The sequence below is a fragment of the Carassius carassius genome, chromosome 41, assembly GCF_963082965.1.
Source record: "Carassius carassius chromosome 41, fCarCar2.1, whole genome shotgun sequence".
Lineage (NCBI taxonomy): Eukaryota > Metazoa > Chordata > Actinopteri > Cypriniformes > Cyprinidae > Carassius > Carassius carassius.
The window spans coordinates 22,943,104-22,956,179 of record NC_081795.1 but is presented as its reverse complement, the minus strand read 5'-3'; the positions used below and the strand labels follow the sequence as shown (position 1 = coordinate 22,956,179).

General features: G+C 35.0%; 1 protein-coding gene across 1 annotated transcript in view; it reads right to left on the bottom strand.

Moving 5' to 3' along the window:
- Window positions 1–627: 627 nt before the first annotated feature.
- The window catches only part of LOC132122974 (beta-arrestin-1-like), a 29,192-nt gene continuing 16,743 nt past the window's right edge, over window positions 628–13,076 (bottom strand). The window contains exons 2-16 of the mRNA XM_059533513.1: window positions 11,378–11,408; window positions 10,686–10,746; window positions 10,272–10,316; window positions 9,677–9,873; window positions 9,476–9,535; window positions 9,295–9,362; window positions 8,836–8,971; window positions 7,952–8,036; window positions 7,793–7,865; window positions 7,565–7,702; window positions 7,396–7,479; window positions 5,066–5,089; window positions 4,600–4,670; window positions 2,841–2,892; window positions 628–2,257 (exon numbers count right to left, since the gene is read on the bottom strand). Of these exons, the coding sequence (XP_059389496.1) occupies window positions 2,146–2,257; window positions 2,841–2,892; window positions 4,600–4,670; window positions 5,066–5,089; window positions 7,396–7,479; window positions 7,565–7,702; window positions 7,793–7,865; window positions 7,952–8,036; window positions 8,836–8,971; window positions 9,295–9,362; window positions 9,476–9,535; window positions 9,677–9,873; window positions 10,272–10,316; window positions 10,686–10,746; window positions 11,378–11,408 (1,237 nt within the window). The 3' untranslated portion in view covers window positions 628–2,145. The remainder of the gene's footprint in view (window positions 2,258–2,840; window positions 2,893–4,599; window positions 4,671–5,065; window positions 5,090–7,395; window positions 7,480–7,564; window positions 7,703–7,792; window positions 7,866–7,951; window positions 8,037–8,835; window positions 8,972–9,294; window positions 9,363–9,475; window positions 9,536–9,676; window positions 9,874–10,271; window positions 10,317–10,685; window positions 10,747–11,377; window positions 11,409–13,076) is intronic.

The following is a 13,076-nucleotide window of genomic DNA, read 5'->3' as shown; positions in this document are numbered from 1 at the left end:
ATATATTGTAATTTCTTCCTACAATTAATCAACAGTATCATTGACACATCTTGCCTTAGGCCAATAGACAAGTTATTTATTTTATAATTGTGGTTATCAAAGACATGAAAATTATATTACGCTATATCAGTTCACTGAACAATATATTTTCATGTAATCATTCTGTTTTTTTTTTTGTTTTTGTTTTTTTCTTCTTTGCTTTTTTTTTACAAAATGTTTCATTCACAAAACATACAAATTGTTGATGTTTCATGCAGTAAGTCAAGGCCTCATTCATATAGAAAGCACATAATATTTGCAATGTATAAATAGCTACATTTCCAATGAAGTGTCTTTTAGTTTTGGTAACTCTCCAGTTCAGAGAATTACTGGATGTGACTAAATATTTTATGGACAATTTTTTTCTTGTCCAAACTCCTCTAAATTAATAGTTTGCCCAAAAATCTAAATTCTGTCATCATTTATTCTGTTATTTATTATTTTGTTATTTTGTTTCTAAACCTGCATGACTTCATTTCTTACATGGAACTCAAAAGAAATTGAAAGAATGTGCCGGACTGGAGCTTTCAAGCTTTAAAAATGATCATATGGAGAAAAACATCTAGAAATGATCATAGAAGGGTTCCCTCTATTTGCTAATTTGTTTCCTTGATTTGCTAAATCATGTGCACAATTTACTAATTCGTAATCTCGATTTATAAATCGTGTGCACAATTTAGCAAATCAAGGGAACTAATTATTAAATCTTGTGCTCAATTTATAAATCGAGGGAACTAAATAGTAGATGGTGCACATGATTTAGCCTAATATTTTTTTCCTGCATGCCATGTGTGGGGCTCCATAAAATAGTGTTTCGATAATGCAAACAAAATTCTGCCATAAAGCAGCTTTAAAAAGAGGACAGAAGTAAACAGTTGAGCTTGAACTGTTAGAGAAACAGTTCAACTGATTCTCAATTTAACAAGTTGTTCTTTTGAGTCTGATCTTTTCATTGAATCATCTGATCTTATTCACAAAAACCGAATAATTAATTATTAAATAAAGTTCCAGGGTACTGGACAGATTATTAATGAATAACAACTTAAATGTTGATTTCTTAATCACACAAGCCCTTTTAATTCAGAACATTTCATGCAGTGTGCACATGGCACAAGATAAAGGGATTTTTCATGATACCCCGGAGCTTTAAAATCCTTACTGAATCTTGAAAGCTCTCAATTAATTGTGATTGCAATGGAAAAATACCAGCACATTCTTCAAAAGTTCTTTTCTGTTCCACAGAAGAGACAGATTTAAGCATACATATACTTTATTCAGGATAGTGTAACTAGAAAGTTTGTAGTTTGTAGACTATTCACAGGTGATTTGTTTGAGAAGCTTCACTTATGTAAAAATATCATATAGCAATATATAGTCCCCTATATATAGACATTGTTTATAATTAAATGTTTTCACACAGTTGAAGATTGTTGAGAGAAAAAAGGCATTGTTGTTCATTGTGTCATATAGTCTTTTTATCAGTAGTGTATTCAGAACTTTTGTTAGGTAAGATAACTTTGAGATATCATTTCTTTCAAAAAGTGGAAAGAAAAAATACTTTCACTCTGCAATGACTGATTAAAAAGCTCTCAGTTGAGACATGAGACATTACAAAGATGATTCAATTTGGCAGCTTTTATAATAAACATAGTAAATCCAGTTCCTTTTACAGTCATTAAAATAACTAATTCCATACATTAAATATGGTTCAATACTAAGACACGGTCCTTAAATTCTTCTTCTGTTCTAATCAAAGGAAGAATCTATAAAACAAAGGAACAACAAAGGTATGCTACCACTGACGTTTGATTTAGCTATGATGTGAAGCCATTGACTCAACCTTAAATGAGCCTCAAATATCCGAGGCACTCAGTGGCCGACCTATCAACTAAAATCTCACCTTCTAATTGCTTCAACGACAAGTTCACATTTTCTACACTTACGTTTTTACTGTACACCCTTGCAGGATGGAAGAGACAAATGTGAACAAGAACACAACAACTGCACCACTGTGAGTGTGTTAAAGGGTGTCCGATTTTTCCAGGTTATCTCAAAAAGGTCTCTTGTATCGTCACAACACAGGAAACTCTGCAGGAATCTGCATATCTATCTGTCATTCAGTTTGGGCGAATCGGCACCCTCCTCGTCTTCATCTTTGTCATCTTTTGCCCCAATCAGGCGTTGTCGAGCAAAGTCCTCAAAGATGATGTCATCGTCACTGAGGACAAACAATTACAGAAATATTTTTCTTCCTTTAATTAGCTTTGGCAAAAATCAAACAAAGTGAATTTTAGTGGAATAGAATCTGAACTAGGACCATACCATTTCTTGCAATTCCTATATAGGTTTCACTACAAAGTGAATTTTCAGCATCATTACTCCAGTCTTCAGTGTAACATGATCCTTCGGTAATCACTCTAATATGCCGATTCGGTGTCCAATAAACATTTCTTACCATTATCAGTTCTGAGATGCTGAAAACCGTGATGTAAAACATTTTCTGAAGGATCATGTGACACTAAAGATGAATAATGTCTGCTGAAAATCCAGCTTTGCATCACATTTATAAATGACTTTTTAAAGTATTCAATCAGAAAACATTTTTACAATATTACTGGTTTACTGTACAGTATTTTTGCAGCCCTGCTGAGCATAAAAGAATTAAACATACATAAGTACATGCATACATACAAACATACATAAACAAACAAATAATAATTATATATAACTATATTACCACAAGGCTCAAAGCAGTTTAGTAGGTTAAAATCAAATTACACAATGGAAAGACTTTCACTTACTTTGTGTCAAATTCAATGAGGTTTGTGTCAATGGGGGCATCATTTTCTGAAGCTAAAACAATAAGGTTGCAGAAAGAATATTGATAGGCACTCTGTAGGTAATGGGCATAATTTTCCACTTAAAGAACCCCTTTTACAAAGGTGTCTACACAAAAATGTTTTCATTCATCAAAACAGTCATTATTTTGTAATTTCTTTGAATAGCTGGCAGTGGGTGAGATTTTAGTTGCAATCAAACAACCACAAAACATTATTTGTCAGCTTTTAGCTTTTGACTGTTCTGTACATATTTGTACACAAGGAATTCAGTACTGACAGTGACAGTACTAACCTCTCAGTACTGAATTCCTTCTGTATATATATATATATATATATATATATATATATATATATATATATATATATTAGTGCTGGGCAACGATTAAATGTTTTTAATCGTGATTAATCAAAAATATTGTTTGTTTTGAACAAAACTAATAATGCATTCAAAAGTAGTGTATTGTGCCTTTTTTTCATTTAAAAGTAGGTTTTAAAAATTAGGTTTGCAAACACTTTAAACAAACATGGACTTTTTACAGCAGTGTTCCTTTGACATAGCAGACATTGTAGCCTAAATTTCAACTTATAACATTAATGTAATTAAATTAAATACAATACAAGCCACCTGTCACTGCTGGACATTAAAGTTTTTATAGAAAATATTTTATAGTTTATTATAGAAAAACTAATAACTGCGCTAACTGCACCAGACTGCAGATCTTCTGATAAGTGCAGCATGATTGCTCTCTGAGTGGCAAAAGTGATAGATCTGTAAAGCAATATATTGTGAGAGGGACGTGTGTTACCACATCCCATGCGACTGAAAATAATTAACCACAAAGTTAACAAAACAATTCACTCCACTGTGTTGAGGAAGAGCGCTTCTCTGCAGTCTTCACGTGCTATCGGAAACTTCCTATTTCCAACTTATAAAGTCATGATTTCGAGATTGTTGCATTCTTCTTTGTTTAAAGTAAAAAAACTGTGGACATTGGTTTGTGAATGTTGATGCTTAGCCTAAATAATTTGATCGGGAGCATCCCCTCCTGTGACCCATGATTTTGTCTTTATTTGTATTGAGAGCCAGTGAGCAACGGACTTTCATAATAATAAAAAACTGCATTAAAGTGCGATAAAATAATTGTCGGCATTAATAAATTACCGTATTTTCCGGACTATAAGTCACACTTTTTTTCATAGTTTGGCTGGTCCTGCGACTTATAGTCAGGTGCGACTTATTTATCAAAATTAATTTGACACGAACCGAGAGAAATTAACCAAGAGAAAACATTACCGTCTACAGCTGCGAGAGGGCACTCTTATGCTGCTCACTGCTCCTGTAGTCTACAGTGAAAACATAGAGCGCCCTCTGGTGGCTGTAAACGGTAATGTTATCTCTTGGATCTTAGTTCTAAATAAATGCGACTTATAGTCCAGTGCGACTTATATATGTTTTTTTCCTCATCATGACGTATTATTGGACTGATGCGACTTATATTCAGGTGCAACTTATAGTCCGAAAAATACGGTAACACGTTAACGCGATAATAACGCATTAACTTGCCCAGACCTGATATATATATATATAATATTCAATATGTATAAGGGAAAGTCTATGTTATAGGTGCTGTAACTGATCTCACGCTAAAAATAAATCCTGGCTTTAAACTAGTTACCCAGAGCAATATGTAAGCAGATAAAAAGGCAATCTAGCACATACCATCTCTGTAAATCGATTCCTCCAATGGTTTGGGATGCATTAATGTAAAGGGGAGCTCAACAGCAACATCACTGAAGAGGGAAATGCAAATCATGAGAGTAAGGCATCCAAGAAGCATGGTAACCAAATAAACTCAATCCCATCACTCATGAGATGCTAACAGAGTGCTGGAACCACTGGCCTAAAAGCATCAGCACAAATGGTTCAGTAATTCATGGTATCTTATCAAGTGTCTGAGCCTGTCTGTGCTTCTAGTCAAAAGCTTGGCTACTTATAAGAATCTCTAATGTGCACAATTGGCTGGAGTCGGCCATGTGAGACAGACTCTTTAATATATGGTCAGTCCTTGTCAATGAAATTCACTATGGAGCAGCTTTAATCTGGTTTCAGGGGGAGGGTGTCAAACATTTGCACACAATAAAAACAGGATAATTTCTGGTAGGAATAAACATAAAGATGACACTACCTTGAGGCAAGATCTCCAAGCAGCCTGGGAAAAATAAAAAATAAAACATGACACTTGCAATAATAAGCATTTCATTTTGATTTAGCAAAGTCATTTCAAAGTAACCCTAGAATGACTAAAGAGGGTCAAATTCATCTGTCTAACTACCTATCTGTCTATCTTTATCCCAAAAGTCAAGCACAACAGAATGCAAGTTTGTCATGATCCAAAAGACCATTTGTGTCCACATTTTTGACTGGTACCAGTCTCTCATTATATAAACAGTTAAAATGTTTAAAATTTCTAACATTACCACACAAATAATCATTTATATTAAATTCAAGAGTTCATTTATTGTACATGGGAAGTGAACAACTAAACATAACATAAACAATATTTGTCTGCAGTAAAAATCTTTCTTTACACTGTTGAGAGATAAACCCAGAATAAAGATGAACCCAGAATTTTTTCTTTTAATAAAACTAATAAATCCAATACTGGTCATTTTGACCCCGTTAAGACATTTGTGAAGTCTAAAATTCCCCTTTTAACTAGGTATAATGATAATGATAACTAGATTTTGATTTTTAAAGGATTTTTGAACAGTCCTTGCCTTTGCTAAACTCTACAATGCCAGGGAGTTGTGGATGTTTATAGCATGTTGCTATGCAGTTGCTAGGAATTTTTTTTTTTTTTTTGCCAAATGTATGGTCCACCATACATACAGTTCAAATGCTTTGAAAAAATATATACGTCATCTCTCCTCAATAAGTTTTCATGTGAAGGTTTCATGTCTGTAGCACATTCTCACTCACAACTTGTCACATATTGACACCTGGTCAGGTGAGTTTTTAACAACAAGGGTACCACTTTAGCATCAATTTTTAAAATGTGCAGGCCAGGGTAAACCTTTGCTATCAATATTCTGATGCGAAGGACATGTCATAATAAAATTATATAATGGCTAATCATTTTGCACATCCACAGAGCAGTGGGCTGCAGCACCCGGGGAGCAGTTGGGGGTTCTTGATCAAGGGCACCTCAGTCATGGTATTGAAGGTGAAAAAGAGCACTGTACATTCACTCCCCCCAACTACAATCCCTGCCAGCATGAGACTCAAACCCACAACCTTTGGGTTACAGGTCCTATTCTCTTAACCATTAGGCCAGGGGTAGGCAAGTTCAGTCCTAGAGAGCCGCAGTCCTGCACAGTTCAGCTCCAACCCTGAAAAAAAACCTCACCTGCCTGTACTTTAGTAATCCTGAGTGGATTGATAAGCGTGTTCAGGTGTGTTGGATTAAGGTTGAAACTGAACTCTGCAGGTCTGCGGCTTTCTAGGACCGAACTTGCCTACCCCTGCATTAGGCCATGACTTCCCCCTATTAAAAGGAATATGAAAAAGAACATATAAAATATATTGCTTAAACTATTAATGTCTTGAGTTATTGTTTTGGAATAAATGAAAAATGCTTTAAAACACTAACTTGATGAGATTCATACTTGGCTTTAATAAATAAAATATTGTTTACATTTTTTATGTAAAAATACAATATAAATTAGAATTTAGTTAGTTTTTTCTTTTTTAAATATAGCTGTGAAAAAAAAGAAAATGTGACTTCTGTAGGACATGAATTTACAATTGATCAAAAAAAAAAGACTGAGAACTTTGCCTCCTCATTTCAGAACACCACTGCACACCACTGGCATGATTTTCATTTTAAACAGCCACAGGCATTACATTACACTATTAAGACATTTATGAGCACATAATCCAACCCCTGCCCCAAAACCCAAACACCTGTCAATCTAAAACACAGGATATAACATGCAGATACAACTACTTTCAGAATTATTAAAGTCTTTTGTGTTACATCTTGTTTTTCAGAAGACTTGAAAGGCAACATGACTTGTTTGTGATACTTTTACACTGATCTTTGGTTAGTTTTTGCAGTAAATACTTGCGACTGTACTTTTATTGTCCTGTTATGTGTTTTATAATGTTGAGAAGTGAGTAGCTTTAGAGGTTAGGAGCTTAAAATATCTATGAATGTATAAATGTAGACAAAATAATTTCTATTTTTACAAATGCATGAAAATCATTAAATGTGTCTTGATCTGATGCATAAGGCAAACAACTGTAAGCAATGGAGTACCCTGCATATCAAAAAGTAGTGCTAAATATGTACCGTACCCTGTGCATTACAAAGTGATGCCAAGGGGTCCTGACCAGTGTGTGACAAGTTGGGAGTCAGAAAGTGTTGCAAAGTGCTATGAAGACATTTGTTTAATCTTATTGTAAAGTTCATTCCAGCATCACACGCCACACACGATGAGCAAAATGCAAACGTACCCTCCGCGAGACACCACCAGCTTCGCTTTCACCTTATAAGAAACAATGATGCCCAGAATTTCCTTATTGGCCACCTCTCTTAACCTTTAAAGAAACAATGCCATAGAGAGGAGAGTTAATAAAACTTAGAAGAAACACAATCCACTTTCAAATGAGAGACTGTACTTACAATGTACTTGAGGCTAAATTTGTGTCTTCATGTTTGAGTTTGCCATCCAGAGCCAAGCCACGTTTCTCTCGGTTATTCGCGAGGAAAGGTGTGAGAGTGTATACTTTACAAAATGTCGCACTGGGGGCCACGATATCACTAGAACAGGAACAAAGCAGAGAGTAATTAATGGGATGTAAAGTTGTGTTCTCGTACAGTAGCTGAGTGTTCAGTTCGCAGAGGACTTACTCTGTTTCCTCTGTGGCCACGGGACACTTGTACTGGGCAGTGTTGAAGAGGCAGATATCAGCATATTGTCGCACTGCAATAACAGAAACAAGTGTTATTGTTTCTTAACTACACACTAGTGTAAATACAAAGTCTGTCCTCTGTGAATAACTGAATGACCTGAAATCTTGATTTTTTTTACTGTCTTGTTTGTGTTGTTTGTGACATGGACGTTGACACTGATTGGTTCACCATGATAGTAAATCTGAAAGGCATTAAACAGTTAATTAAGTTAATATCAGCATCATTCAAACAACAAGAGTTAATGGCAGCAGAGGTCATAAAATAACTGTACCCTGTACGGTATGTGTTTCTGAAGAAAGTATTATTTAACTATTTTTTCTGTTTTGTCCAGGGACAGATCCCAGGTGTGTGTGTGTGTGTGTGTGTGTGTGTGTGTGTGTGTATATATATATACACACACACACACACACACACATATATATATTATACACACACACCTGGGATCTGTCCACGAACAAAACATATAAAACAAATATATAAAATATTTAACAATAAACAGACATTACATTTAATAACATGGCAAAAGAACTTAATGGCATTCTGAGGTCCCAGGTCTAACTGTAATTAAATAAATCTAATTAATTTTCTGATTCCTGATTTTGTGAATGTGATACATATTATAGATTGATTATGCATTCATGCCAAATTTCTTATTAGAATAGTTTTATTAATATTTTTTGTTTAAAGCTTCAATAATATCTGTTTCTGAGTTTTCATAGGGTCATTAGAAAATATAAAAAATGAAGAGAAATTTTAAAAAGTATGTTTATTATTAATTATTAGTAGTAGTAGTAGCATCTACTACCACTCTTACATTGTGACTGCAGGATTTCAGTTGTAATACCCTGGTTCCATCACTAGATGTACTTGTTGTCATTGGATTAACTTGGTTTACTTAGGAGAATTCTCTCTGTCTATGTTGTCTTTCCTCAATTGTCAGATATCTTATCCAGACCAGCTGAATAACCAGACATCCCTACCTCTTTGTCAAGTGAAGCCTCCAGGTGTAAAGGTTTATCTGACATGAGAAACTGTCTTGTGGTTTCAGCCATCGGCTGTGGGCCCGGCTTCTCTGGAGCATACTGCACTTTTCTGATGACAAGACGCACTGAATTCCTGTAGAATGGCAGTTAATGGCACATACATATTATAATTTGTGATATTTACTGACTTTTATTAAATCTATGTTGTGAGTGGTTGTCAGGCCAATTTGAATTGATTAAAACTTTAATAGTGAGTATTAAAACAGTAATAGCAAACAGTACGTGCAGAAACAAACTAATAATAAATAAATTACTGTGTGTTAGTGTGCATATTACTGTGTCCATATTTTCCAAAGCCACATTCCGAGAATGTTGCAAAACTGCTCAAAAGAAAGGTAATGTCACTTGTGTTGCTTTGTCAGTTATTCAGTTGGGTGCCATTGTGAAAGGCTGTACCTTTTGTGGATTTTTTCTTCAACATTTTCTGCACAGAAAACTTTCACTTCAAAGTCAACCCCGCAGGCCTTTGCAGATAAGAATAAGAAAATGTTACTCTGGAGTGTGAAACTCTGCAAAGCCCTTTTGCTTATATCTATCAAAACTAACATCGTGAAACATTATTTGAAGGAAAATGTACCTTTCCTGTATCCTCTGGCCCTGGTTGTAACGTGACAGAACAGGGTAAATTCGGCGGAATCTGTAAGAAAATGTTCAACATTTACATTTGAGGTTACAGTTGTAGCACAGATATAAATAAGAAAGGGACCAAATTTAATTAGAACTGAATCCAATATGACATAGTTGGCATTATGTCAAGAAAATGAGAAAGAAGATACACCTCGAAGGTGAAGGGGTAAGCATGTTCTCCGAGTTTCTTTATCAGTCGCTCTTGTAGACGTGTCAAGCTCTTTTTCTCTTCAGGCACAGGGGGAAATGCCTGGATGTTGGCCACAAAGAGGTCTTTACGAAACGTCAAGCCAAGAACATCCAAGTCCTCCCTTCCATAGCGGAAGGCACACGTCAGTGTCACAAAAACTGAGGAAGAATAAAATCAAACTTCTCTGTAACTGTATGGTTAATGGATCAACAGTCAACATTGTACTCCCTGTTTCTAAAAGAAGAAAACCAGCAACAAATGGGATGATTATTGGCATACAGTAAGTGTACAGAGCTATAAAATTAATGTGGAAAGCACAGCTCAGATATTAATCTTGGAGATGGATGTAACGAGTGAGGATTGAGTTCATATTGAGATATATGATTTATAATTGCTGGTATCGCTCTAATCTGACCACTGAGATCTCGTCTGAAACTATTAGAGGAGACAAGTGAAATTACTGTGGAGAAAAATCTGTGAGGCAGAGAACTTCAGCAGAATCACAGCTTGGTTATTGCTATATCATGGCACTTAAAAAGAAGAAGAAGAATCTCACCTTTTCTCTCTTTTAGGTACTCTGGATCAATTAAAACCACACCATCTGAAAGAGCAAAAAAATACATTATAGTCATCTTTATACCTGTGAAAAGATTTTTTATATTATTACTTTAATTCTTAATCCAAAACATCAAACTCTATTTAAAAAGAGAAATGATAAAATGTGTTTTTGATGAATAATTTTGCAGACAATAAATGTAGTAAGACATTAGAGTGTCTGTGTTAGGTAAGTTTAATAATTTACATTAGTAAATTAGTCATTTGAATCAGTTGTATTTGCAAGCAGCTTTATTGCGTAATTACAAAGTACACATACATATTTATGACATTAATTACAATGAAATTACAATGTAACATAATTGCTGTACATAAAGTGCAACTGTAAGTTAAGATTGTGTCTCTTATTGCCTACCGACAGGCTCCACAAGATCCACGTGGTCGACGAAATCCCTCTTACCAAGGTACACAGTTAACTGAAAAGGCAATCACAAAATTATAGTATTAGCACAATACACAAAACAATTCAAGAACTGAACAATTTGGACTAAGCTAAAATGTCCATTTGCACCATTGTGCATGTTAAGTTTTATAATTATCTTTTATTAACCCCAGCAAAATTAATGTTTTATGTTTTAAGTTACGAGCACTAATTTGTCTTTAAAAGTGCATTTTCCATCAAAACCCATTGCTGAATTTTCCCATATGATTTCATGTTTCTGTAATGGTTGTGTTGTGCCGATCCTTGCAGAAGGCTGGGTGCTGAGTCACATGCCCCTCTTTCATATTCGCCCCACGCCCGCTTCCTGCTCAAGGACTGTCGCGGCGCACCACAGGACTCCCTGCTAATGATACATATAGATTTGTGGCTATATGCTAACCGCACAAACATTGCGAGCTGGGACCCATCCGTCTGGCTAACCATGTCGCAAGCATCAAATCAGATTTTGGAACAAGAGGTACTCTGTTGCCCAATATTTGTGGTTACTCAATCATAAACATTTCATAACAGGCAGTGCTGCACTTGCTGACAGAAAAACATTTGCAGTATCAGAATTAAAACATTATTGCAGACACGAAGAAGGGGAAAAAATATTGCAATGTTACCTTCCCATTTGGACTTGCCTTCTTGAACACTCTGTAGAAAAAAAGAGTAACATAAGATGTTAATATAAATAAAGTTTTGCTAAGATGCAGTTATTTAAATGAGCTGTTAGCAATTTGTTATCAAAAGATAACATGCATAAAATGTCCCTATCACCTGACAGACATCACTGAAACAGGGGTCTTGAGAAATCGCACTTGTCTCTGTGACAGCCTTAGGCTCTGTAAACCAATGGCAGTTGCTTGGCTGGAGCAGAACCCCTAAAGAAAAAACCCCAATCTGAATGCTCCAAGTGCCCTCATTTCTGTTTTTCAAGGTTTTGTATGGGCGATTTCCTTAAATATCATCAGAAATTTTGAATTATCATATCAGTAAATCAGCCATGCCCTCATACCCAGAGGAGAACTTGTCTCTGTGGTGTTAACTGGTTTTTGGTAGTTTTTCGTTCCTCGCCACAGTTGTTTTTGGCTTGTATATTGGGTAACTTAAGCTTTTATGTCCTCTGCATAATGTGTTTATGTCATGACTTTCAACTGACTCCTCAAACTGCTTAGGGGTTGACAAAATTTAAAATTTATCACATCATGTAACCATGACAATGATACACATCAGAATATAGTAATTAGGCTTGTTAATACACATTGTGTGTGTGTGTGTATTACCCATGTACATACAGTATATTCCAGGTTAAAAATTGCATTAATTTCAAAGTAGTTTCAGTGGGACTTCTCTTGTATCTAATTGCACTCTCAGAAATATATATATATATATTATTCATCACAGTTAAAAACAAATTTATAATGAGAATTCACAGTAAAACAAGAGCAGTAAATTACTGTGATGTTAGCGTTATTCTGCTGTTCATTCACGGTCATTTGTAAGGAAATGACCCAGCATGAATTGATTTCATAGCAAATTTCTGTCTACAGTAATTTATAGTAAAATCATATTCTTTAATCCTGTTGATTCCTGGCATTTCTTACAGTATATTACTGCACAGCTCAGTTTATAATTTTGGATATATACGTTTTTACAACAGTTCTTTCTGGTTCTCAAATCTGATTGGCTGAGAGGTCTTTCCTCCCATGAGAAATTTAACAGATAATCAATGGTTTACCATGCATTAAAGGATTTTAAATGTATGACCTAGAGAACAAGAACCATCCGATGTGAAGCTAATGTTTTATTGTGAATATGAGATTGAGCTGAAAAATGAATGCTGTATCAGATGCAGGTAATCTCTCTCTTTCTCTCTCTCTCTCTCTCTCTCTCTCTCTCTCTCTCTCTCTCTCATAACACCGTAATAAATGCCAGGAATTTACAGGATTAAATATTTTTTTTACAATAAAATTACTGTAGACAGAAATTAGCTGTGAAATGAATGTATGCTGGGTAATTTTCTTTCAAATGACTGCCATTGAACAGCAGAATGATGCTAACATCACAGTAATTTACTGCTCTTGTTTTGATGTGAATTCACATTATAAAGTTGTCTTTAACTGTGCCACTGTGAGAAATTTTAGTCGTTTACAGCTGTGATAGTTTTAAAGTTGCCATAATGGTGAATGGTGATCCCATTTGTTTGGGCTCTTTGACCCTGTATATTCATATTAAGAGTTCTGATCAAGTCATGTCAGAAGTGTTAATGCAATTATTAACCTGCAAAACACTGTCATTTCACACTCATTTTTTAAACAGTTT